Source organism: Patagioenas fasciata, chromosome 5 (genome assembly GCF_037038585.1).
Source record: "Patagioenas fasciata isolate bPatFas1 chromosome 5, bPatFas1.hap1, whole genome shotgun sequence".
In the NCBI taxonomy this organism is placed as follows: domain Eukaryota; kingdom Metazoa; phylum Chordata; class Aves; order Columbiformes; family Columbidae; genus Patagioenas; species Patagioenas fasciata.
The window spans coordinates 15,945,329-15,973,225 of record NC_092524.1 but is presented as its reverse complement, the minus strand read 5'-3'; the positions used below and the strand labels follow the sequence as shown (position 1 = coordinate 15,973,225).

At 40.2% G+C, this 27,897-nt stretch overlaps 2 protein-coding genes across 4 annotated transcripts in view; both read right to left on the bottom strand.

Moving 5' to 3' along the window:
• The window catches only part of CARS1 (cysteinyl-tRNA synthetase 1), a 34,938-nt gene extending 19,281 nt beyond the window's left edge, over positions 1-15,657 (bottom strand). The window contains exons 1-10 of one of the 2 annotated variants that reach the window (XM_065838097.2): positions 15,572-15,657; positions 9,549-9,794; positions 6,603-6,694; positions 5,669-5,757; positions 5,262-5,358; positions 4,704-4,802; positions 3,578-3,727; positions 2,214-2,354; positions 1,375-1,463; positions 146-267 (exon numbers count right to left, since the gene is read on the bottom strand). In XM_065838097.2, the coding sequence (XP_065694169.1) occupies positions 146-267; positions 1,375-1,463; positions 2,214-2,354; positions 3,578-3,727; positions 4,704-4,802; positions 5,262-5,358; positions 5,669-5,757; positions 6,603-6,694; positions 9,549-9,794; positions 15,572-15,593 (1,147 nt within the window). In that variant the 5' untranslated portion in view covers positions 15,594-15,657. The remainder of the gene's footprint in view (positions 1-145; positions 268-1,374; positions 1,464-2,213; positions 2,355-3,577; positions 3,728-4,703; positions 4,803-5,261; positions 5,359-5,668; positions 5,758-6,602; positions 6,695-9,548; positions 9,795-15,571) is intronic. The other variant, XM_065838098.2, reaches the window with a different exon arrangement.
• A 173-nt stretch (positions 15,658-15,830) lies between these two features.
• Positions 15,831-27,894, bottom strand: LOC136102267 (tumor necrosis factor receptor superfamily member 10B-like). 2 transcript variants are annotated; one of them, XM_065839234.2, is made up of 10 exons: positions 26,201-27,894; positions 24,820-25,006; positions 23,871-24,002; positions 23,511-23,622; positions 22,848-22,921; positions 22,071-22,163; positions 21,058-21,092; positions 17,977-18,312; positions 17,446-17,494; positions 15,831-16,566 (listed from the first exon to the last, which is right to left on the bottom strand). In XM_065839234.2, exons 1-10 carry the CDS (start codon positions 26,684-26,686, stop codon positions 16,271-16,273), a joined length of 1,800 nt encoding a protein of 599 aa, XP_065695306.2. In that variant the 5' UTR covers positions 26,687-27,894; the 3' UTR covers positions 15,831-16,270. The 2 variants fall into 2 exon arrangements, with proteins under 2 accessions (XP_065695306.2, XP_065695307.2); XM_065839235.2 differs by having other exon boundaries at positions 24,820-24,913.
• Between the last annotated feature and the right edge of the window lie 3 nt (positions 27,895-27,897).

The following is a 27,897-nucleotide window of genomic DNA, read 5'->3' as shown; positions in this document are numbered from 1 at the left end:
AAATCTATTGGTAAAGCAAGTGCAGCAGGTAAACCGTTCAACTCTGACAGTAACTTTGATCCAAACATCAGTGAAATCAATTGAAAAGATCAACACATCATCAGTTTCTTCAGCAACTTACTCAAATTTTATTTCCCCTATTTACCTTCACCCTCTTGGAGAGCTTTTTGGTCACCTACAGCTTCAGGAACCAACTTAGCATAGGAGTGTTTTTCACTGGAATCAAACTTCACAGTATCAAAGTATACAGATCCATTGGACACATACCTGAAAAGTTAAAGATCATTATTTAGCTAACTTTCTACAAAGAATTAACTGAACTCTATCCCCCAAAAAATCACTGTCTTAAACTTCAGTTCTCTAGTGAAACCATATACAGTATGTTACTGCTCAGTATTGTAAAGATGACTTAGGCGAGCACAAGCTTTAAGGCCTTACCATAAAGAATTCAGACAAATCATTGAAACTCATAATAAAATTGATCAAAGGGAAAACAACTAACATCTTTTGTTAAACTCTTAAGGCCTGAGAGTTAGATAACAGTCCAAGAGAATATCTTCAAAGAATCATGTTTGTTTCGCAGTCCATTTTGTCCTCCTTCACTTTGCCAATTTTTTCCCACTACAGCCACAATAAAAACTCTGGCACAAAAGTAAGTTTCAGGATCACCAAGAATGCTGATAATTCAGTACAAACAATTTTGAACTGTCCCCCTTTTTTCTTCTTTTTTTAAGAAAATTCTAAAATGTAGATTTAAAGGAAGAACATGCAAGAGAAATGATGACAGATTGAATAACAGATTTGTTTTCTTCACAATAAAAATACATCCATGTTGAAAAATTAAGGCTATTATCAGAAAGATAACCCATAAATTTCAGACAGGAATCTGTCGTGATACTTAGGAACTTCTAGAGTATTAGCATGATTTTTGCAAATATTAGACAATGGCAGAAAACCAGTTCACAATTACTTTTTTTTAAATTTACTTATTTACAAGTGATTTCTAGCCATCTACTCAGGCATCCATTTGACATTTGCTGAAGTCCAGGAGTCAAACACAATTCAAGTGAATGGAACTTGGAACTATTTATTTTAATGAACAAGGATTTCACACGATAGGTTAAATAATCTATCTTCTCTCTTTGTAAGACATCATAATAAGCATAGAATAGCACATTTTCATCAGGTGAGAAGTAACAGGTCTTTTGCAAAAGAACTTGAAGTTTCTTTATTTGACGAAACACTACTTCTGGAGAAGAATACTATTGCATATGGAAACCGAGAAAACAGTTCACTGTTTAATGTTGAAAGCAATTATTCTAGCTCTATTCTACAGTATAAGCAGTAAACAAAAGCATCCAGTAGCAAACCTACCCATAACCATTATCCACAATCCTTTTCACAAAATCCACAATTTCTGGCACATATTCACTAACCCGTGTTAAAACATCTGGAGGTAAAACCTATGGATAAAAAGTAGAATTTTATATTTTTTTTATATAAATGTTCACACATATGCAAATATGCACTAGATATATATTTACATTGGTTAAAAATTGGCTCAAGAGCAAGTGTCAATAGAATCTAAGACTCTCATTTCAAGCTTTCTGCTCAGGAACAATGTGCTGTGGCCACTTTTTCCTCAGCCTTTAAGGCAATGTTAATAACAGACTCCTGTAGGAGATGTCAGCTCTTCCACTTATTGGACTTCTGACAGAACAGGCAATAAGTCCCTCTGATTTGCAGGTAAATAAATAAACCTTCACTGATCTGAACTATTGCATATGACACAGCATTTCATCTGTAACACACAAATCTGTCCTTGGTTGTTATTATCACATAATTTATTAGTGGCTGAAAACGGATAAGTAGTCAGTCTAAATGCTGAGGTTGGCGGGGCTCTCTTGTGTAGCTAACACACTCTACCTCAAACTTCTGGATCAGTTTATGATTACAGCCCATGTTACACCAAGGGGAAAGGATGGAGGACACATGTTACACTCAGTCACCAGTTAACAAGCTTTGGTAACATGTGCAATGGATTTAAGATTGTTGACACTGAAACGGAACAGGTACCTATTCATGTTAAAGGAAATACTTAGTCATTAAGGTTAAAATACCAGGTTTTCGAAAGTTATTAAGGAGATGAATTATATTCTGGGTATTATGAGGCATGGCACATACACTTAACAGAAAACAGTTTGTTTACTTACATTGAGCGCTTCCATATCTTTATGAAATTCTGCTTCCCAGAATTTGGGGAGCTTTGAGAATATGGAATTGTCAGTCACCTGACTGCCAAATTTCATATCCAGCCAGTCAGACAGCAAATCTCTGGCTTCTTCCAACAGTATCTATAAAACAATAATTGTAAATGCAACTGATTGAAGACTTACCCTGTTTAAACTCTGCAGAAAGAGCTTATTCTGAACAGAGAGATTTGCTTAAGGAAAAGACACTTGGATATGAATACAGAGTAATCTGTGATTCTACCAGATTACTATCATATTGCTCTTCATAAATATGGATTAAACAAACAGAGGAAGGAAGATAAACTGAAAAGTGGTATCTGTTTTGATATCAATTACTTAAATAGGCATGTGGAATTTGCACTGGGAACACCATATGGGACCTGCAGTTATATCATGTCATCTGTTTCCCCCCATTACTACTGGATAATACTAAGAGAAGCCTTACTGTGCACATTGCTAAGAAGCATTTGAAAGACTAATTTGAACACTGGCAAGGATACATTTCAGTCTTATATTAAAAGATGACATTTTTTGCAATAGATTCTAGCCCAGAAGGTGTGATTGCTTAGATTTTAATTGTTTTTAAAATTGTAGGTCAGTATACATTTTAATAAAGGCACTTGATATTAGAATAGGTGTACTTTTTTTTCAAAAGATAATTGAGAGCTTTCTCAAGAAGGGACTACACACCCTATGCTTCCTATAGTAATTACCACAAATAATGTGAAAGCAAGAAAAGATGGAAGTGGAAACCGACTGCTAAAAGACAGTATTTATATTGACCGACTTGGTTACTGGGACAGTACCAAAGCCCAATAATGTCAACAAGATTACTATCACTAAATGTAATGGTCTTTGGATAAAAATTATCCCAAGTATAATTTTTTGGGATGTATTTTCTTCTCTGATAGGAGATGGAAACACTTGTGTAGAAAACTGCCCCCAATATTGGAATGTCATAAATGTATGGTCAGTAATTTATACTGAAATTAATTCATCAAGACAAGAAAGTCAAAGAGAAAGTCTAAATATATGCAAGAGAAAAATTCCCATTGGAAAGATAAAAATAACTGAGTAATTATCACAGTGGAAGGGGAAAAAAAAAGTCATTGATAAAAAGAGCATCCAAAAATGTACAGTTGAATTTAAGGATCAAATTTTCTGTATTGAATACAAAGTACTAAAAAGTCCTCAAGCCCACCATCCCTCTTTTTAAGAATAAAATTTCCAATAATGTCGCAAGCAATTACCATAAGCTAAATATTATTTTTAAACCCCCTAACAACTATAAGCCAAATATAACTTCAAAAGTAGCTCACACTGACCTCATGACATCTGTTGATCTCTTCTGCAGGGAGTTTTTCTTGCACAGCTTCTTGTAGAGGGTCAAAAGCAGACTTCACTGCATTTTGAATTCTTTCCAGCATTTGCTTTTTATCTGGGTCTGTTGTCTCATTTAATTTAACTGAAAAGAGCTACAATTAAAAAAAAATTAGAAAGTAACTTGCAGTACAGTAGTGCTATTTTCCATAAACTATATATTATCTTAGCCACATAGCACCTTGCTAGTGATGAATACTACATTATGCCACATAAAAAGCTTTGATATTAAACTACTGAAATACACTCTGCATCAGAAATAAAGGTGAAGTCAAAAGAATTTAGTTCACATCCAAATTCAGTTTTTCAGAAAGACTATAAATTACTACATGATTATTACTGTTGTTTAGTAATTTTTATTTTCTATGCAGTTGATCATCTTAATTACACAACTGATTATCAAAAATCTGAAAAGGAGGAGCTTTAATGTGAAACTAGAGAGATTAAATGCTATGCTTAGAGAGTATGCCAGGCAATGATACTTTGGCAAAATTTCCAGGCCTCCTATTCCCAAGCCTGTATTAAATTAATTAGACTATTAATCTCTTTGTGATATGCAGTTCTAAAAATGATCAAAGAATCACCTTCCCCCACCTTCCGTCCAGCATACACAATTCAGTAAATCCCTAAAGCTTTGGAGCCTTTCTGCTCTTTCCAAGGCCATCAATGGTAAAAAAGAGAAATCTCAGAAGCTTTAAAAGATTATGGACATAGCACAATTTAAAAATATTTTAAAGGGTTATTTTTAAAGTTTGAATTCTAACACACAAACAACCAAATCCATTTTGAGTTTCTTCCCCAGTACCACAGCAACAGCACACAAACAGTTTATGGACATAAAACCAGGTGTGGCTTTACACAAATAGATCTTGTCAATTTTAAACCAATGGAAAATCAAAGTGATGTGCAGTTCCAATAACATTTCTAATTTGTGTGTTACAAGTTCAACAGAATAACTGAAACAAGCAGAAAGTTTAAGGAGGTAGCAAAGTAAGAGGCATTTTTTAGATGCTTTGCTACATTATTGAGTAAGAACCTAAGACACTAGAGGGGATTAAATACCACACCTACCTCTGAGGCAGTTTTAACATCTTCAAGTAGCTGATCTGGTGCTGATTTGTTCTCTCTATACCGCTCAAAAAGGTAATTTTGTCTCGCTCGCTTGATGATCTACAAAGCAGAAACACAAAAATATTTTTGTGAAGCAACAGAAAGTTAAGCAAAGTGCAAATAAAATCTATTACATACCAAAGGTATTTCAGAATCCCTATAAATTTGACAAGCTACAAGAATTACACTCAGTAATACAAATTAAACATACCATACACAGTTAATCAGCCACCTCAGAGTGAATTAGCTATCTCAACAACATGCAAATAAAACACGTTATCTTTGTAAAATGCTTAGTCTTCACTATTTATGACAACACTCATTTATACACAAGAATACAGGTTTTGCTACCATAAGAACACTACAAAACTGAGAAAATTCAATGACTGTGTACAAAATGTATGTCTGAGTTAATAAGTGCAAGATTTATCTTGTCTTATCAAATGGCATTTACATATGACTCTCTGACTTCCATACTCAAAGTACAGTATTTTAGACTGCAATTTAAAAAGACCTTACCTTATCATCAATATCTGTAATATTCATACAATATAAAATTTCATATTTAAAATAATCCCTCAATATTCTTCTCAGGATATCAAATGAGATGTATGACCTAAAAACATAAAAGATAAAGGGGTGTTTTTAGTGAACAGCTCAAGTCTATTTCTATTCTATGCAAAAACTACTTTAATCTCAGAAAGTCAATAATTTTACAGCAGTTTTAATCTTCCCTCATCTACTAGTAAGTTTTAAATCACACAATGACATAGTATAACATGCTTTTAATCTTAAATCTAAAGTGTTGAGTTTAACAAGACTATATTCGATTAACACACTCATCTAAATGAAGTATCTTTTTCTATTAACCTTTTACTTCCAATAGGCACTGTTATTACCTATATCAAAATAAGGAACTGCAGTACCTGGCATGTCCCATGTGAGAAGCATCATAAACTGTTGGACCACAGCAATACCACAAGACCTTTTTTCCATTCTGAGGCTGAAATATTTCCTTAATTAAAAAGGAAGGTACAGTGATCAGATGAAATTGAATTGAATGAAATCTCAGGCCAGTAACACTACATTTGGGGATTAGAACATGAAAACATGTCTTATGATTACAAAAAATAATAGTCACTCCCAGGTTTACCATAAGAAAAGATCACCACTAGCTTTTTCATGTAAGAGAGATAACAGGGTATGGCTGCTTATGTTATTTGTACTCTTTACCATAATCAAGATATCAGATTACAAAGATTTGGACTAGGCAGGGCATTGAAGATGTACTTATAAAAGGGAAGATCAGGCTTTCTTTTGCATTGAAAAAGGCTACAGAGTAAAATAATTTCATGTATACTTGGATACTACATCCCATATGACATTATTATTGTTAATATTTCCTCTCTTTCACAAAGGATCTTTAAACAAGACCACAACATTTTTTACCAGTTTATATGACAATAATACAACTGGCAAGACTTCTTTTTTTTTTTTTTCACCACAGACAAAATCTACAGAAAGAAACTCTGATTTTGTTCGGTTCACACTGCCTTTACTTATGTGTATTACAGTTGAGCCCCTGGCTGTTTTACATGATGATAACTAGCAATGGGAACCATCTATTATGCGATATACATATACACACTTGTAGTAGATGTATATTTATTGTGTATATGATAACACTTGTGCAGCAAACACGTTTCACTGACACAGCATCTCTGGCACGTGCTTATTAACATTCCACAAGATTACCCAGCAACCTGTCTACCAATAGGGTAAACACTTAAGAAACAAACATTTGAGGACTTGTCTATTTGTGTTTCTATGGAAATTTCCACTTTTCTTTCATTTAGTCACCTTATTGCGAGTCAGGCTGTTGTAGAGGCAGAGCCTAGAATGTTTTGTCCCTTCAGGGGGAGACCACGGAGGCTGCACACGCTTGCCTTTACCTAGGGGAAAAAGTAGCTTGAAGAGAACTGAAAATACATTTTTCACAAACAGATTTGCAATGTAACATTTTCTTCTTATCACATCATTAATTTATTTCAAAAGAAAAAACAATACATATAATTAGGGAAAGCAGCTCCAACCCTACTAATCCAACTACTTCCGTTAGAGCTTCCTACAAAGCCACTAAAAACAAAGTAAATTACTCCAATATGGTTTATTTTCTACTCTCTGATGTCCTATTCCTATTAATTTTTGATCCAAGTAACAGGAAGGAAGAGGGTATATAAGAGAGAGCAAGTAATTCAGTTAAAGCATTAACAAGAGCTTTGAAATCTAATGAATTATTAATAAAGTGTTATAGCAGCTCAGGCCTTTCTGCAACACCACTGATTTTACTGTCCCAGCATAACACAGATCTCATACAGAATTTGCAAAAAATCTCCAGAGACCAGAGTTAGTCTCTAGAGCCAATATTGACAGAGTATGTGTATTCAAGGTGAGAGGGAGGGGAGACAGAAAGGTTTAGAGAGAACCTCAGCTTTTAATCATACATTGTTGCTATGTACACAGGGCTTTTTTGAGCACATTCATTTACCACAAATATGCTCCATTCAGCAAGAGACTATATTTTACCATTAAAGAGAGTAGACAAAACCCAGGGTAATATTAGTGACACTACTCTTGTATGTTTTCTTTTGAATTTTTAAGAAGCAAAATAGTTGTTACATTTATGGTTTTTTTCAAACAAAAGCATGAGTATGTCATCTGTTGAAGAGTTGCAGTTTGCTACGCATAGGGCTGCTTACAGCCATAGTGATGTTAAACTAATTATCACATTAACTAGGAATTAAAGCAAACCAGAAAATTCAAAAACACAGCAAGATTTCCAGCTTAATACACACAGCACTGTCTTTAGGAATTCTCATGGTATGCATTTTAACTGCAATTAAAATGTTACACAATTTGTTTTGACAACAAAATTGCTTTCTGATCCTGTGTCTCAGGGTGCTGCTCTTCATTAACTCTGCTTCCCCCGGTATCTTTGTATGAATATTTTGGCTGAAAAACTTCAAGTAATGCAAACATTCATGGTATAAAAAAATTAATATATTCCTCATCTTCCTTTTTTGAATAACTGTCTAAATAAGAAAAAATACATTAACCGTAGTACTCTGTCTCAAAAACGGGATCAATTTAATCTCCATGTTATGGATCCACAGAAATATGTGTTTATTCTAAACATTTTGGTGTACAAGATTCCCTGAACAGATTACCTCAAGTTCAAGAGCAGTATATCCGTAAACCAGACCATATACACAGGTATGGATGTGTTTACTCTTTGATTTACAAAGATTATGCTGGCATGCTTAATTGCGGCTAACGTTTCCCTCGGGGAAAGAAGCCTGTGTGGGTTAGTCTAATAAAAGATAAATCTGTAAAGCTTTCTTTACTTACAACCACACTAAACATAAGAAAAAACCCAGATACTGTACTCGGCTTACGGGTTAGGTGTCACGTTATATCCACTACATGGACACCAAGGGCAAAGTAAAAGGCATACTGTTTAGTCTGTTCAAATATAGTCTTCCCCCTGGTTGAACTAAAGTTCATTTGCTCTAATCCAACCCTGGAGCTCTCTGATACACCCAAAAAACCACTGATAAAATATGCAAGACCTAAGAAATGTGGCAGATTCATGTGTAATTTTCACAGTGAACACTGCAGAACACCATTTCAGGACTTCTGATACATATGCACAGATCATGAAGATAACAAGACATAACCCTTTAGAAAGAGAGACTAAACATTAAAGATTTCATGGACAGGAAAACAGAAACCTTTTTTCTTATTGCTCCGCCCTGACCCACAGAAATATGCAGACGAACTGTGGTTAGTAGCATTAAATCTGCCATTAGAGCCAGCAATACAGCTGAGATCCCTTCACTGCTGAAAGGAAATCAATAACCAGCCTAAATGCGTGCAGGCACACACACATACGCAGCATCTACTTGCAGCAGTCTGATTTTAACTGCTGGTCTGCTAGGAATTGAGAACACATCTGATGAGAGGCTGTGAGAAGATGGCATTGGCGTAATATTAGTCAACAGCCATCAGCAAAAATGACAGACATCATGCATTCATTTGTAGGTATTGCAAGCACTATACAACAGCTCTGTGTTATTAATTATTTCATGACTCCCTGAGCAAGGATCTCACTATAAAGCAATTAAATTAGAGTACCTCATTGGAAAACAACTCAAGAGAGTGATGCATCTCCCAAAAATGCCAGCACCCATGCTTACATCATGACCTAGATTAACTGGTTACTATTTCTTCAAATCATCAGCAATGCCTAAATTACCAGGGTTAAAAAAAGAACCCCAAACATTCTTTTTGACATTCAGTGTTCATCACAATTATAAGAGGCAGTATTCAGTTTATTTTGAATTTGTATAATGTACAACAACTATTTAGTTACCCTTGCAGGGGAAAAAAAAAAAAAGTGGACTGAGCAAATCCTGATATTCTAGGAAGTAAGCCAAACCCCACACATTATTTTACAATCAGTGGCTAGCTTTTTAAATAAAATACACATAATCAAATTCTGTACACAGAGGAATTTTAAAATTAAAGAAACGTGGAAACAGAGCTTTAAAATTCAAATAGGTCAGTATCTATGATCACGCAGTAACTGTATGCCAAAAGAATTTAATGACCTTGAACACAAGTTTATACAGTAAATTTAAAAGTGTGCAAGAGTTTCTGAAAGGGAAATTCTAGGAATTCTCTGCAATAAAAACCAATACAATGTCAGCTAGTCTATAACCTGCCCACCAGTTTAATATTACTCACTTGTTTGAAGTTTACAAGGCTCATTTTTTTCATTGCTGCCATCATAGATTGCTTCTATGTGTCTGTACCACCGGACAACATGGATATATTGGTCCACAGGTGGCCTCGAAAACTTTCTGAATACCTCCACATCTGCATGTGAAAATGTGAACCCCTGGATATAACTACGAGTGCTCAGGTACTCGTTCAAAGCCTTCACCCTGGCTTCCTCTTCACTAATGCTCAGAATAAAACTGTAGCTGGAAGCTGTAAAGAGAGGTACAGGACATTTGGTCAGCATCAAAAGAAGGAGATCCCAGGACCAAAATATATCTTTATACTACACATCTTCCCCTCTAAATAAGCTCTGACAACTGACAAGAAATTTGAGAAACACATATTTAATACAAGCTACTGAAAAACTATTTATTTCCTCTTAATAGGATTATGTTCACGTTGTGATAAGTTTTTTGGAGACATCTTTACAAAGAGCAATAAGGACAAAAGCACAAGTCCTTTTCATGAAGAAATGGTATCTACTTGAAATTGGAGAAAATTCTTCACACACAGCAAACATAATCAGTCACTCTTTTCCACGCTGCTAAAACACTCATCCTGCAAATATTTAAATATAGTTAATTTTATACACTGTGGGTATGCTGTGAATACATCTACTGAAGTTTAGCATATCTTTAAATCTTTGCAGGGCTGATGCCCACACACAAACTCCCAGCATGATGCTCAGTTACTCCAACTTGCTCTAACAACTCAAAACTTAAGCTGTTGCTGTATATTCCCAAACTTCTATGCCACTTCCTCTCCTCAGGCATATGAATACTATTTAACATGACTAAGACCTACACAAATGAACAGAAAGGATATTAGACTGTGCTCCTCCCTCACAATTTTTTGATTCCACTATTTATTTGGTATACAGGCAAACCAAGTTCAATTATGTTTTGTCTTTGCAAACACAGGGAGGAAGCAGTGGAAGCGTTCTGGCACTCGGTGAGGATGCTCACAGTGACAGAAAGCCCTGTGCCAGACAGTGGGTATGGAGAACTGCGGAGGATAAGGCATCTGGGCTAGCACTGACATTAGGTAAAGCTGGCATTCAGATTTTCCTACAATGATCCAACATTTGTAACTCCATTCATATTCAAAGCACTGTATAAACATTGAACCAATATCCGCTTAGGTAGTCAGCCAAGAAGGTAGTCTAAGATGTACTCAAGGTCATAGTGCAATAAAGTGAGAAAGGCAGCATGAGAACATGTGTCCCTGCTGCCAAACCCTGACAGAGACGATGGTCACTGAACATCTTCTGCACAAGTGGTTCCCAAAGTACTGGAGCTGCTCACAGACCAACACTCATGGAAAGGGAAGGATGAGAGGAGATGGGGAAGTGATGGCTAGGAGAGGATGTGGGGAACTGCAGAATTAAAAAGTTTTTCCAATATCATCAGTTAAGATTTTATGAGCAGCTTATTTCCTATCTGGAAGTCAATTATTAAAATATTCAACAGGAACTCAGGATGAGAGGGAAATGTCAGCTTGATATCAAGTATGCTTGTGTTTGAATCCCTTGAGTATAAATGAGATACAGTGGCACACCAGCAGAACTAATAAAAAAGATCTGTGGTTACAAAATAATACTTAAAAAAAACAAAGGTCACAAAAGATATTTAAAATTCATACAGAAAAGCAAAGTCAGATTCATGTAAACTCTCAATCACTCTCAAGGGCTATACAGGTAACTGTTCAGTATATATAAGGATAACAAATAAATAATGGTTCATAACTAGACCTTATGGGCTTGCCTCACCCAGCTGAAAGGGATTCAGCTTCAGCTCACATAGTTAATTTTACTATAAACATTTCAGGCTCCTAAATACTGATGTTTATCTTCATAGAACTTCACATGTTTATACACATTACATAGTTGGACATAGTTATGTCCATTAACTATGGAAACCTAAGACATAAGTCTTCCTTGAATGTGAATTTCGTATCCATGAATCATGAGGGAGAAGGCCCAAAAAAAAGTATTACAGGAATGATCTGTGTAGAAATGAAACTATATCTCAAAGAAAGATCTTTAAAGATCTATTGCAAGGAAAGCAACACTCAATTTGCAAAGTATTATTAAAGTTATTATGGCCATTATTCACATACTGGGCTGCTAATGGGAAGCAAGTCAGTGTATCTGAAACAGTATAAGTGCTTTCCAACCACATCTGCAAACCAATCTAAAAGGGAAGTTGCACAAACTTACACATAAATACAACAAAGATGACGGAACTCATACAAGCTAATTTTGGTAAGGAGAGATGTAAAACATGACCTGTGAATATCAGTGCCAGCTCAGCCATGATAAGAAGAGCAATCAAAATTACTTTGAACAATCTTGGCACACACATTGATACTTGAAATTACAAAGTCTGACGTTATTTCTAGTTGCAAGACCAACAGCAGCCTTGAAAGTATAACACACCAAAGAAACCAGTTAGCCTAGGGGACCTAGCAGGAGGACGTCTTTATGCTGAGACTGATCACTGACTCAAATTCAGCCCAAACTCAATCCGTGCCTGCACACCACAGCAAGTGCAGTACAGCATGAACACACCTGAGCAGCTGGTGAGAGGGTTGCTCCAGGCACAGCAGCAGCAGCTGAGCCACAGCAGTCTGGAGTACCCAGCAGGCTCACTGTACCAATTCAAATTTCCTACACTGGTTTCACAGGCTGTGCTGAGTTCCAAACTTTTCCAAGCATGACAGCTAGCTTAATGCTACCACAGGTGTGTTCTACTCTCTGCTGCAGACAACTACAGAGATACAAACAAATTTGCTGTGTTTGAGCGAGGACTGAATGATCAGTGCAATTTTGCAATACCTCTGAGCATCCTATTGCAATACATACAGGATAATGTCACTTTCACTTCTGGCATTCTTGTGAGTAACTCCAAACTGGACTGAACTAACCAAACAAAAGCTCTCCTGGGAAGAAAGAATGAATATATTAACAGTCTTTTGGATAGCAGGATACCACCAGAAGACCATTTCTTTTCAAGCAAAAGAAATCAGTCAAAACTATCTTTACAAAAAAGTCTGTTCCAATTTTATTTATATCACTACTAAAAATAAGAGTAATAAATCTAAAGAATCTTAGTTGTCTGTGATTTATGTTCTGCATGCTTAGTTCACCTCCTTAGTGTCTTGCATTGCTTTTAGTTCATCACACACTCCCACCAAAATATTTCCAGATACCTCCTAAGCAGTTCATCCTCTCTCCCCACACACTTCAGGATCCCCATGCTCCTTTACATCTCCAACCCATTTTTGCTCAGTCTGCCAACTCTGTGCAAGGCACAGCCCACTGGGGCAAATGGACATATATAGGTCTGACCTGTTTTACCCCTGCTGCTTTAGGAAACCAGGCTAAGAAATAGCTCTTCTCTCTGACTGCAACTTTTTACCCTCCCAAAACAGAAAAATTACAGCTGCTACTACTCAACTGCACTAGGAAGTGTCTTCTTGAAAAAAAACAAAACAAAACAAAACAAAAAAATGCAGCAGTATTACAGAGCTATTGCAAAACACTGAGTATTAACTCATGTGAATGGAATGATCCATAGACATCAAATCATATCGCTCAAGAGCAACTCCGTTCAGAAAACAAGCACTGAGCATGAGTACTGGAGAGGTAGCAAAATAACCTTGAAAGATCACAAGAATAAATGTTTATAATGTAACACTACTCCAGCATTAAAAAGTTGTTTCAAAAAAAAAGCACTCTAGACATGAATAAATACACTTCTCAAATAATAATTTCCAGTGTATGATCTCCGTGGAAGATATAACTGTCACACATTCTTCTTTCCATCATGGAGTGCTTCAGGGACTATTCAAGGACACAGGGAATTCGTCTGCAAGACTGCAGTAACACAGAGACTCAAAGGCATAAGATAACTTCTGCATTTTATTTGAACACAAAATACCTTTGAAGTTTAATCAAGAAGCGTAACCCACACAATATCAAATTTTCTGGAAATTTTTCACTTTTATTAACTTGAAAACAAAAACCTCTGTTTCTTGAAGGTATTGACAGCAAAGTAAGTACAGCAAAGCCACAAAGTAGGCAGGAAGCTAGCTGACAGAAAAACAGGGAGTTACTTTGCTTGAGGGAAAAATCAGGTTTCCTGGGCTTCCCTGAACCTGCTAACCTTGTCAGTAATAATTAGATGACAACTGAAATGTTTCAGGATTTCTGCATGGGCATTTTCTGAGAAGTCTTAGATGTTCCTGAATATTTTAAAAGGTAATTTCTTTTCCAACTTGGCTTTCACAAATTTAAACAACTCACAGAAGGTAAGTGTAACATAAAATTAATAAAGCTCCAAACTGGCCATTTATCATTTTGGCTGGTCACTCTGGTAGCTTTGGAAGTCCAGCTATAGGCTCAGCCAAGATGAATTATCCTTTTCCATAAATATTTCAGAAGAACGGAACCGATGCAGCTATCCCAGCTATGCAGAGACAGCATACACACACACAGAAACCAAGGACTTTTCAAGATTCAGACAAAAGGATCAAGAGGCTTTTAGCAGAGCAGAGATTTTTAAGATGGGAGTATCCCAGCAAGGAAGAGCTTGTCAGTCCTAGTCACTTTAGCCCTGTAAGTTCCACTTCCACTTTTCCTGAACTGAAACCAAAAGTAACAATTACAATTTCAGTAAAAGGCAAATACTATTTGCCAAATAATAAACATAACTAAAAAGTTTCTTAAAGCACACCTGAACTGAGACTTTGGTGGGGTTTTTCCCCCCCCCTTACCTTAACAAAGGTACTGAAAACACACCTGAAAAAGCCAGTCCCTTGACAACAATAAAGATTTCTGGACTCCCTTACATAGGAATGTTACTTGTGATAAATAAAGAGCAAAGTAACTTTGAGTAACAAAGAAAAGAGGCAAAAAATTTGAATCTACAGATCCTTGACTAGAATGACAGAAATTTCCAACCCCTTACATACCATTATGGTATTTCATACTTGTATGACTGGTATTCCAAGTTTCTATTTGCTACAGTAATGCCAAAAATTATAGGACTACCCTGGCCCTCCTTCCATATGGAAGACTGTAGCATAACTCATCATTGAAACACAAGCACAAAAAAAAGTCCAGAAAAGTAAAAAACTTCAGATGCGAGTTCAAGGGAGAGCACAGACGACTAGGAAGGACAGTAAGAGAGACAGAAGCAGGGGAAAGAGAGCAGACGATGTAGTGATAAGCACACAACTGACTAAGCTGTCTCTTCGAACCCATCAAGCTGGAAAACAGCTGTTTCCAAACTTCAGTACTGAGAAGCTCCAAGTTTTTTTCACACATCATCATGTATCATCATTAGCCTTCACATTAGAGGCAAGGCACGATGTGGATCACCTCCCATGGCCTTTGCAAGGCACCGGAGGTCCTCTGATCCATAGGCACCAGTGTGAGAGATGCAACCGCCACCTGTGGATCCACATTTCCCACCACTCCATACACACACGGACCCAGCCACCTGCTACACTTTAAACTGGCATCAGGAGTTGCCTACGTGTCACCCGCCACCGAGGGTCACAGGTGACCTCCCCAGGGACACCCACCCAACAGCGGGTGAGTGGGGCTGCTTCCACACATCACCTCTGCCCCACACGTGTGGTGATGGTTGACGGCCGCCTGTCTCGCACCTCAGGGGCTTGCGGCGGCAGGGACCCCCCGACCCACCCCTTCGGGGATCCCGCCGGCACAGGCCCCCAGAGGCACACTGCAGAGGCCGCCAGGGCGCCGCCCCAACGCCCCCGGCCGCCATTTGCGGCCCCGACGCCTCAGCCGCCGTGACAGAGCAGCCGGCCGGCGGCCCCCACCGCCTGACGTCACGACGCCCACCTGACACCGTGACAGCGGCGCGGTCGTGACACCGCTCCCTCACCGAACCGTGACAACCCCACAGGACCCTTCGCCTCGCCCGGCCGGGTCCCCCCGGCGTCGGTCGCTGCCCTACCCTGCTCGGCGGCCGCTGCCATCCTGCTGCCTCCTGCCCCCGCTCGCGAGCTGATGCAACAGCGTGCCCGGAAGCGTCGCCCCGCCCCGCCCCGCCCGCCTCTACGCTACTTCCGACGGGAGCCCCGCGTCACCACGGCAACGGGGGAAGCACCACCCCCCCCCTTCCCGCCCACGGCGCCTTCCCGCCAAGCGCGCGGCCGGGCTTTGCTCACCCCACCGCCCCCCGCACAAAATGAGGTCCAAGAGCCAACCCCATCTTCCGGCTCAACCGGGCTTTTATTGCCGCGCTTCAAACAAAAGAATTCCGAGCATACCAATACAGAACATAACTGTTTCAGAAACAAAAGCATGGCAGTCTCCTCAAAACCAGCAGCAGCCTCTTCATTGCTGCTTCCCAGCCTCTGACAGCACGGTCCTGCCTAAGACAGAGGGAAGTGCGAGCTGGAGCATCTCACTCTCAAACTGGCGCCCGAGATTAATATCGTACAACTCAAAAGCCCTTAGTGAGCCTCACAACCCGAGTCCGTGTCAACAGCAACTGCATTAGGTCACATCCAGCTCCCCGGGGAAAGGTGAGGAGGGTATCAAGTCCATGTCATGGCTTTTACTACCAGTTTGTTGATGTCCTCATTTACAGGAGGTTTGTAAACATATATATATATACACACAGAAGCATTTTTAAAGTTCATCGTAAACATTAATCTGTAGCTTCTATTTTAGTTATAATGTTATTGCTTTTTAAAGTGTTCAATATGTTATCATAAGCCTTGGTATCTAGATACCTTAACTCATCCAATAATTTAATAATACATTGTTTCTCTCCCAGTGTGTTTTTCCAAGTGAGAAGCATCTGATAATATTGTTCTTCTCTATCTTTAGGAAAGTCATAAATAATTTTAGTAATATCATTTTCCTGTAGATGAGTTCTCATAAGCCGCTTCCATTTGTTTGGTGGTACTTCATTTATAAAGGCCCCAAAGCTATCTCTCAGTTCTGAAAGAAAAAAACAAACATCACACATCAGCTTAGGTTTTAAAATACCTTTTTTTTTTTTTTTTTTGTAGCTAACGTACATGCTTTCCCATTAATTTTCAGCCAATACATGCACAGACCAAACAGCAGCAGCAAGGCCCCATTTGATAACCAAGACACAGCAGGAAAAATATGTTTCCTACTAAATGATGTTGAAAGAAGCTAGAGGTATCACTCTACTTATCTCAAAAGTAGTCTTTTAAGATGAGACATCATTCAGTAAAGGTGGTTTTGAGAAAGTTTTCATTGTGTGTGTCTTCACTTAAGCTTAATAGGGCTGCTCAGCAGTAGGCTTGAACCACTTCACTGCTCTGCTACCAGTAAAGGTTTGTCACGGGAGACCAGGGTGAGCAAAAACCACCCCTTGGACATCTAGCACATCAACTTGCTGTGTACAGGTAGATGTGTGGGGAATCAATGTGGTCTGCACCACATGAGCAGACATTTGACAGAAAGATCTCCTGCTCTGACCTACATCTCGCTCATTAAGGCAGAGCAGACTGCTGCAATGCAGACTTGCTTAAAACATACAAAAAATATTTTCTACGATTCTTAAAAGCATGACTGCACTAAGTCCTGCGCAAAAAAGCCGTGCTTTAAAGTAGAACAATGCACTGCAAGGGTTGGAACTTCTCTCAAACATAGTAATAATCCTGTTTCAGCATATTTTACAATAAACTGAAAGACTTGTAGCTCTAAGCAATACTCATTAGTGTCCCCTATGCTATTCCTTAATTAGACTGAAGTCAACAGAAAAAGAAAAAAAAAAAAAACCACACACAAAACCAAACAACAACAAAACATGAAATTCCAAGTACTGTCAATTTATGGAAGACTTACCTTTTTGAGAGAGATCTTTAACAATTATTCGAAACTTTGGTTCTCGTGCCTGTAATATAAAATTGGACTGTTACTCCAACATATCAGGGTGCTTCACTCACAATTATTCCTGAGCTACTGGACAGTTTGCTTTCACAGCATCCATTCCAATAAGGGGGGGCCGGGGGGCAGATTTCACAGTACAGATGAAAGTATTTGAGTAAAGAAAATTATATACTGGAATAGCCATCCTACTAGCTCCAAAGTGAAGCAACAAGGCAACACTTTTGCTGCTATTGCAAAATATTAGCTGCTGCGTACATATTGAACAGGGAGATGAGAGAGACAGAGCACATTAAATGAGGGACCGAAGTTTGCTTTCCTGACATGTCACTTTCCATACTTTCTATTACATCTTTAAGGCAAAGCCTCCTCTTCCCTATTGTTCCATCTGAAAACAACATCTATTGCTCAGGGAGTAATTATGAACTCAACAAAAGTCACGCATATCAGAGAAAATATGATCATAATTTCACCCACATGCACACTTACCATAAGATTTGCTGGCATCCTGCCGCTTTGTATGTTAGACTGGGCATTCTGATGAAAACCAGGATTGTGTCCACTTTTTGCTGGTAGTGAAGACATAGTGATCCTCCTCCAGAACCTTCCCACATGGCGTCTCAAGCCCCCACGCAGGATGGCAGCCCGCTGAGAAAGCACACCCCCATTTTCCTCTGGTGATGTGTTATTCACTTCCAAGTTAACGTTGGTTTGTGCTTCACCCTCTGGGCTCTCACCACAGTTCCCACCCTCTGGCTTGGCTGCCTTATTTGCAGGTGCCTCCACTTCTGGTAAAATGAGGCTTTCAGTACTGCCCTCCAACTCCTGTAAAGAATAAGAATGTATTTTAAGAGATGTTTCATAGGTATCCCTTCAAGGACAGCATGGAGGAAGAAAACGGAACACCTGAAGTCACCAGATGTCAGAGAAATAATAGGAGAGCAGCTCATTTGGTGAAGTTACAAGCACACAAAAGTTACAGCCTTTATAGACTTAGACTCCAAATTAATTCAGAGCCTAAACTCTGTTTCTCTGGCTGTTCTGCTCCCACTGGACTGCAGGGTAAGGCACACAGGCTGCCCCCGCAACAAACACTGGCAGCTTTTCCAAATGTTTTCACCAGCACATATTGCTACTTGCTCCTTTCTAGCTGTGGAAGGTATGCACCCCTCATGAGGCAGGAGAAAATTAAATTGCCTTGCTGCACCTGAGCTGGCTTAACAGCAACAGGGGCCTCCAGCCTATTGTTGTATCAAGGATGATGCTCTCAGAGCTTTTGCCAAGCTGATGATAGCCTGTCAGATCTATGTAAGTGCACTGGCTTGGGCATTTTTGGCTGGATTAGTTTTTATGGCAGATTCACAAACTAGAACCAGCTGAAAGAAGCCAGTAAGAACTGGTGCACATTACATAGCTTTTGTGAAAGGACAAAGATGAAAGCAAGTGAGGAGGGCTGCATTGTTTCTAGCATTGTCAATACATTCAGCAACCATATAACAGGGAGCATAGTTGCAACTCATCAAGGACAGTACAGGTACAAAGCAGACCAGCATCTGTCTAGCATGCCAGCTAGTACTAAAACTGGAAAGCTTTAGGGACATTTTTTTTTTTAAAGTGGAAAATGAAGGCAAGGAGTGACTATTTTTCCAATGAGACTTGTGTTTAAGGAACAGTTCCCCCATAAGCATAAGTCAGTGTGACTTCTGTTTGTACAAGGACAGTGACCCATGTGTGATGCCACCATGTGACTAACATGCGTAGGCAGGGATGCCAGAGGAACCACCCTACACATTACACATGTAGCTGTACAACATCCTCACTGAATACACATTCTGTTTAAGGGTGCAAACAGGTTAAACAAGTTGATCCTATTTGTACAGGATACTTCTTAGGTAGGTTACCTAGTGACTGACAGTACACGGTATGACTGACCAATAGCAGCTGCTGCTCCATTTTGGAATGAAATACAGTATCAGCGGGTTCAGCTTTTTTTTTTTTTTCTCCTCAGCAGTAGAAGTTCATGCGTGCTTTGGATAGGACAGTGTGTTGGTGCCAAAACACCTGGTCTCAGTACTGCAGTGTAACTCTCCTGAGCAAATAACATTTATTACAGTAGCAAAAACACTCCAAGTGTGCAGACATCACAACTCATGTCTGCGACAACCCTTACATCAGAGCTAAGCATTACCATGCACCATTTGCAATTGCACTATTCTGCTACCATTTTATTCAAATTAAAGAGATGTTACATTTGCCTGTTCCTATGCTACAGCATTTTGATCAGGTTTTCTGTCGTATTTCTTCATCAGCTTTTATGAATACACATGAAGCACTGCGATTCTGGCCAGGGTGTGGGGGAGGACACAACCCAACAAAAACCCATGGGTGATTCACATATTTGAGGCACTTACGGACCTTCAAAAAAGAAAAGAGTTCTAAGTAATGTTTTTAACAGATCTTTCAATTATGTTTCTTCAGTCTTCAAGTATTTGTGTCATAATTAAGATGCATTACTTTAAATGTTTAACTAGTAAGATTAGACAAGAGCTTACACACCAGGTGATTAGTACATGCATTGGGTTGGGGACAAGGAAGGCAGCAGGGAGAAGGTGCTGCACATATGCTACAAAAGGAATCTGGATGCTTTTCTTAATTTCTCATCAAGACAAACATTTGTTTTACAGCTTGGTGTTACAAATCATTAACTACACTAGTGAAGACTGAGTTCATTTTTGCCTTGCCATGCTGTTACGAGTATAACTTCTAAATAGAGACCCTAAAGCTAGACTAGCTAAAATACAAGATAGTCTTGTACTTATCTTGCAAAATGCTAGACTAGCAATAATCTTTTGAGACTGAAGCAATAAGGTTCTAAAATAGTGCTTGACTACAGGAGGCCAGGGTGAACCTAGCTTCAAAGTGGAACACTTGCCACCAGCCAGTCTTAGTTTGATAAAACCTTTTCAGGGATGTACTTCTCAAGTGCTCCACTCAGAGTTCTGAGCCCCTTACAAGGGTCTAGCACCAAGGAGCTAAGCTGCCAGGTCCTGGTCTGTAGCTTGTGACATGAATCCAAAGGCAGAAAGACTCAGTCACTGTGCTGGAACAAGAGAAGTCAGTCTTCTAAACAAATAATGTCATCAAAATGCAAGGAAAGCTGGAACACCCCCATGCAGAGTGATGGCTGATGTTGCCATGTGGAATACATGCATGAAGCAGCAAAGAACTAACTAGATCAAGGCATCACTTGGAGACACTTTGAAGATAAATCTTGCACTCAGCCTATTTTTTTCCCCCACTTTCAAAACATCCTGGCCACAGGCTCTGGAATGTTTCCAAGGGAAGTACTGGAAAGGCCAGCTGCAGTGGACATGTGCAGCTGATAAATGCATCAGGCCTTTGCTAACATCTGGTCCTGAGTGAATCACAACTTGCTGCATCCCAGGAATGCATCCTACCCCAGGTATACAGCAAGACAAAAATTGAGATCTGTGTAGCAGGTACAATCAAGCACTGCACTCTTATGCTGCTCAAAACTGAGATTAAATACTTGATCCATCGTATACTTACCAGACCTTTCTCCACATCTTTAACAGTTGTGGGAGCTGGAAAACAAGATAAATGTCTAAGAAACTTTCAGGAATTGCAGCAACTTGAACACATATGAATTGACACAAGATTTATATGCAGGAGACTCATTTGTAACACAAACCAAAGCTCTAATACAAGCCATTCAGTTTCCTTAACCTGACATACATTGCATGAGTACTATCCTTAGTTTGCACCAAAGCACAAACACCGTACAAGGGGATGAAGAGTCCTGCCTAGTAATATACAGAATGCAAGATGCAGTTTGGCTTTTAAGCCACTCTTTCAACCTCCCCTCCCAGCTTATGCTTCTTAGCATTTTTATGGGCTACTGCAATACACATGAGGCAGAAGTTGTCTTTACTGCAATACAATATTTAAGATATGATTTGAACAATGTTAACATCCAAAATTCAGAATAACTTTCAACATTATTCTAACTAAACTAGTTGCAAAAACACTTTAATATGCAGTAGTGGAAAGAAAGGTTTATCATGAAAACATCTCCATTTCCACTAATAAAATAAATTCACACAGGACCTAAACCTAACATTTAAGTTAAGAGGCTCAAATGATGAAAGGGCAACAATTTCTAGCAAAAAATCTCCACAATCAAACACACTGAATGAAAGTAATTAATGATCCAATTAGTTGCTACTTCTTGCATCATGTCCCTGAGCTTATGCAGATTTGTCTCACTCTTTGCCAATACAATGCAAGTAGATAGGAAAAGTCCTTTTAAAGGACCTTATGCTGATCTTGCTTTGAAAAAAAGGCATCTGTCAGCAAAGTAAAAATGTGTCAACTTTAACTATGAGCTTTCTGTTTACTGAACAAAACTGGTATGCATTATACAGGAGTTACTTAATTGAATCATAAAGTAAATAAGCTAGAGCTTAAACAGGTCCCCTATAAGGTAACACAAAAACTGGGGTAGCCTTGGTGCATGCTTTGCCTAGTTCTGGAAAGTTTATGGATAGTAATCAAGCAGTTACCTTTATCACTCTTCAGCTTTCTAACGACAAAGACCAGCACCAGAACACCACAACCCAAACCAATCACAATACTCCAAGCAAGAGCTGTGCTTCCTGCAAAGGAACAAGGAATAAAATTAGTAGTGAAGCAGTTTCCAAACAAGATATTCTGAGGTGCAAGTCTTCTCTGCCATCCTAGAGACCAACCCAAGCTCAGCACTAGTACAACGACACAGCTAGCTTGTCCTGGAAAAGGCGTTGGGACTATCAGCTGAACTGAATGTGCAAGTACTCATTCACACTGCACATTGTTACCCCAAAGGCAGCAGGGGATTCTGTATAGAGCTGCAATACAACTTGTACAAGGCTTTCTGAAGAGATATTTAAGAAGAGATGGAAACAAGAACACAAAGGATCACAGTAAGCTTCTGGTGCTGTAGTGCCGGTAGCATCAGTTTCTTCTTTCTCTGGTCTGGCAGAAGCTACCTAGCCAGCAGAAGAAACAGCCACTCCCTGTGCAGGTTCTCAGACACAGAAAACAAGAAAGAAATATTTGCATTATCTGTAACTTTCAATGTCACTGTTGCAACCCTGGCAATATATGTAGCTTTTCACCATTAACATGGTTTGCCACTCCAACCCCTTTGAGAAACTGTCTTCAGCAAATAATTCCCAGATCAAAATACAAAAGCTCTTAAGCATGTTACAGCAGTTCAAACCACTGTTTCTCATACTGCTGTTTTTAGCCTGATGCCACAGACCAAACAAACCAAGCAGAGTGATATTAGTGTACCAGACCTTGATCAGGCAAGTCATATCCTGGGCCCGTAGTAGCATTGCAATTCTGCACAGTTTCTTTCCCTTCCAGATACCTGAAGTGAATAGCAACACATGGTTGTATTGACATTTCCAGAGCAATATGCAGCTCTACCCAGGCCTGATTTTTTTCAGGTAGAGCTTAGAGGCATGAACAGAACACACACAAACAGATAACTTTGTTAGAAGTGCACCTTTAAACAAGATAATACTACAAGATTAGATGGAAGCAAAACAGATAAAGCTCATCTATGTTAGCCTTTAAGTGGTGAGGAAAAAAAACCCACAGAGTAGATGCATTATTCATGTACAGTTTGTTTCCATAAACAGGTGGTCCCACCTCCCAAAATTTTGGACTGGCTGCTACAAAGCTCACTCAAGTGCATTTGTGAGGAAGTACTAAACTGAAGACACTAAAGTGTAAGCTTATAGCCATAAGCAACAAGTACAACAACACCAAAGTATCTTCCTAGATCTCAACCTCACGTAATTTGACACCAAAACTTTAAAAGCATGAATAATGCAAATTGGCTTCAGGGCAATTATTTACAGCCTAATAACATGTTATGTATGAGCACAGATTAGGCCACAGCTCTAGTGTTCCCTAGAAGGAAAAGAGTCACTTATATTAATTATCAAACTTACACTGTACTGCATCTCTGACATACTTCACAGCCCTCAGCAGGGCAGAAATACCCTGGTTTGCACTGGCATTCAGTATCACGCATCAGAGTACAGGGTCTCAAAGTTATCTGATCTAAAAATAAAACATAAGTTAGAAAGCAAACATAGAGCTGTAACTCCCTGTCACTATGCAAAAAATAAACTCAAGCCATAAATGCAATTTATTTGTAAGTTCAATATTCTCAATGACCGGAAGTCCAAAAAAAAAAAAGACACCACACAAAACCACCAACCACACCACAACAAAAAACCAGAAGACCAGGCTTTCCACATTAAAAAACGGGAAACGGGTTAAGGTTTCATCAAAATCATGCTTCGTACCATCTTTGCACTGTCTGCACAACAAGCATTCTTCCAAGCCATTCTCATGAGCAGTATAACCTTCTCCTTCGATGCAAGGGAGACATGTTCCTCTCAAATGTGGAGCGCTGCAGTGCTGATCAACGTAAGTACCTGTGGAAGAGGAGAACCCACAACAGTCTCAAGGGATCCTTTACCAGCCAGAGGACTACAACAGGATGTTACAACACAGAGTCATTTTCAGTTAAAGTTCAACCCTTCCCCACAAGTGAACGGTGAGCCACGGGAATCGAGCAGCACAGCTGAGTCAGGAGGCACGTTTACAGCTTCCTCCCCAGGCAGGGAGCAGTGGCAGAGGAGACATCCCACCAGGCCTCTGTCAGGACTAGGATGACTCACCATGGCAACACAGAGTCATCCATGGGGCCGCCACCACCACCTCCTCTGAAGGGACACCGCAGGCACACGGAGAATTGTTTGTAACAACCTCTCCTCTCCTTTGTCTGAATTATCTCTAATCTGATATCTATCCCTCCAGTACTATCGAAGGGCAGTGTGCTTCTTGGCACAAAGCTTATGAACTCTGCACACATTGAGCAAGGAAGAGGCAAACCAAAGTTTTGCCTACAGATACAAAATTATCAAAACTCCCCTAGGCCTGTTCTTTGTGCTAACTAAATATAAATAAAACCAAACAACAAATCACCACCTGACTTTGAACATTTCATCTTCAACTACAGGCAACGTTTTCCTGACTTGCTGCCAAGGCACCTCTCCCAGTTATCACCTATTGCGTAAGTGGCTCTCGCTTCAAAATGGAGCCTGGCCTTGACAGCACCAAGAAGCCACCACAGCTCCAAACGAGCTTATGCTTTCACCAGATGTAATGTAAAAAACCAGTAACCATGCAGTCATCTCCATGGGGGAAAACAACATGGCTGTTGTCAGCTATAACTGCTTGAAGTCTTACCTGCGGGACAAAATACACAGCAGCGACCTTCATGTAAGTATTCTCCCTCCCCACAGTCCTCTGCTCCAGTTGCAGGCACTATCAGCAGGGTAACCTGCAGCAGAGACAAACAGGTGTTCGAGCAATCCATCCTCCCAGGACACGATAACCATCTCAGGGAGATGTTCCTGTAAAGACTTGAAAACACCTGCAGAAGTTCATAGAAACCACAAAAGAAACTCAAACTAATTTCTGCTAAGTGTGCCGCTCACAGCAGTAATTACAATCACAAAGCTGGGGTTAGAGAAGCACCGTGCAGCAGCTGATGGGTTGTAGTCAACTGTTGCCCCAGATCCATTTTAAACTTCTATTTTCTTTTTAATAATCCATTGTAATTGAACTTCAGAGGCCGAGATGTCTGCCTTGTGCAAGGGATTCGTTTCTTCCTCCTCCCACCTTTGTAATTCAGGATGGCCAGTGTTAGTCTTCTTAAAACAAAATGGTGTAAACGTCCCAGAGACCTCATCCAACATTTCTCGCTAGCTCAGTAATCTTCACCAGAAGGCAAGTAGTTGAGTCATAAACAAAAATAACTTACAGTAGCCCTCGGAACATTAACATTAAAAACTTCCCGCCCCGCCTCCGGGAACCTTGCAACCTCCAGCGGGGATCAGCTGCACGGCCGCCAAGCATGGCAGCCAGGTGTTCGCAAGGAGGCGAGCGGGTTTCGGCCCACGGAGGTACATCCTCACTTAGAACACACACGCGAGAGAAAGTGGTGAAACAGAGGCAGGAGGAGGGGAAACGGCGGCCGCGGAGCTCCCTGTCGCTAATTGCCATCAGCTGCTAATTTCTAAGCTGAAATCAAGAGTCCTCACTCCGCAGCTGCCTTGAATTTTCAACTCTCCCCTGAAGACTGAAAGTCTTTCTCATAACCGCGGAGTTGAGAAAACCACCAATTTCACAATTACATAACGTGAGGAGTATTAAAGAACTCACACCCGACTTGTAACTTTCCCGAGAAAGGACTGCAGCGACTGCGTTAGAGAGACTCGGAGAGGCGCCACCTGACCCAACCCCCCACCCCAGGGGATTCCCCGCAAACCGGGGCTGAATTTACCCCCACGATAGCTCCATTTCCATATCTTTTTAGGTTTAGGCCAGCTGCGTTAACTCAGGATTCCCAAAACTTCAGGCAACACGAAATAAAAACTAAGGGAAGTTACTAAAGTCTGTTGAGGAAGAGGATGGTAGCAAACCCCGCAAGGCTGGACCTGAATGAAGTTTTTCTCCTCTCAAAAGCAGAGGTTTGGGGACCGGCTGTGGCCAGGTGCCAGCCCTCACTCGCGGCGAGCAGCCAGAGAACGAGCCCCTACCCACAAACAGCGACCCCGGCACTCACCAGCAGCAGCCTTGCTACCCCTCCGGCTCCCATGGCAGCAGCGACCAACTCTGCACCGCCCGCTCCGAGCGGCACGTCCTGGGGCGGTGCCGCCGCCGCTTTATCCAGCCCCGGGGCGGGCGGCCCCGCCCCTCCGCGGCTGCGGGTCCTTCGGGGAGCAGCGGGACAACCGGAGAGCGTGTGCCACAAGAGCCCCCTGCCCGCCCGCAGGGCCGGGGACAACCACGTCGCGCGCTGGGAGGTGTCCCGGTGCCGCGCCTTGCACCTACGAGGAGCAGGCGGAAACCGTATTAGGAAATGGTCTGATCGGTGCCGTCCCACCGAAAGCTCACGTGTGATCACCAACAGGCGGAGCAAAGGATGGAAGGGGAATTTTTCCAAAACCGCACGAACTGGGTGGGTTACTTGGTTTTCTAAGGCAGTAAAAAGGTTCCCAACTTTTTCAACAGCAGCTATTCCTTCTAGAGAAATAACATTTCTGGCCATGGTTTTCCTCAATAATACCTTTCATCCTCCATTTGCACATAACTGGCATGTAGGGACATTCACCTCCGGATGTTGAAACTGGATTAAAATGAATGGCACAACAATCTATAGATTGTTCCTTTTTGGATTATTTTTTAATCCCCTACGGCAGCAGCAGTAAATGTTGGACATTCCTCATCTGCTGATGCATAATTAGTTTATGTAGGTTAATAGTTTCTTTCATTGAACTGCTCCTCTTGTGGTAACAGCATTTGTTTTATTTAACTGCAGCAACAAGTTCCAGTGAAATCCCTGTGGGTGTGTAGTTTGGTAAAATGGAAACAATACAAAGAATTTCAAGCGCTTGCTTTTATACCTACTGAAGGCTTCCTGTTCAGCACTGCTTGTCTTTGGTATAGATGACTTTGGGGATTCTTTTTTTTAGTAACTGTTTCTCAAACCCAGAATACATCTGTATCCAAGAGACATACATATCCCCACAGCAGAGGAGAGGCTCCTCTCAAGGGGGTATGTGTGTGATGAAGATAGCTGTGCTGACAGGGCAGAGATGTGCTGACTTGCTGATGCATTCAAGGGGAGATTTATGCAGGAAATTAGCAGGTGTGTTTGCACAGCATGAGGAGCAAACACTTTCAAGGTGCATACAGGACTCAGCATAGCCGGGCAGGCATTATTAGCGGCTGGATAGTCTCCTCCAGCCAGAGGTCAGGGGGACACCCTCTCACCAAGGTTTACACCACAAAAAAGGCATCCAATCTGGATTGATAATGTTGACTTTCTTCAAGGATGATATCTCAAGGATGAAGAATCCTTTGGGTTTTTGAAGACTTTTGCTGATAATGATGTCACTCTCACCCTTTATGATTTGTGATCTATTTCTTCAATGTCAGTTTCTGGATGCTGGCTCCAATCCTGTCTGTTCATGCCAGAGAGCTGTGGTTCTTACCATGGAACTATCTATTCTCTATCATCAAGTTACCTCCTCAATATAAGGGTTTTCTAAGTCCAAGGCAAGTCTGTGCATTTACATGTACAACAGTGAAAATCAAAGCAACCAATTCTCTTTCTATTTTGAGGAAGTTGTTACAAATAGAAGACACGGATAATTTGAGCCCAAGGGGCATAAAACCGCTATTGCTGTTCTAACTTACGGCCTACATCTGAGATTCTGTAGCTTCTGTAGCTTTTCCTCTAAAAAGCACGGTCCAAGA

Coding starts and splice junctions, on each gene's coding strand:
- LOC136102267 (XM_065839234.2), bottom strand. CDS start 26,686: ATGGCCAGAAATGTTATTTCTCTAGAAGGAATAGCTGCTGTTGAAAAA. Junction 25,007..26,200: donor GGGTAGCAAGGCTGCTGCTG/GTGAGTGCCGGG, acceptor GAACTTCTGCAG/GTGTTTTCAAGTCTTTACAG. Junction 23,623..23,870: donor GTGCAGACAGTGCAAAGATG/GTACGAAGCATG, acceptor TTTTATTTTTAG/ATCAGATAACTTTGAGACCC.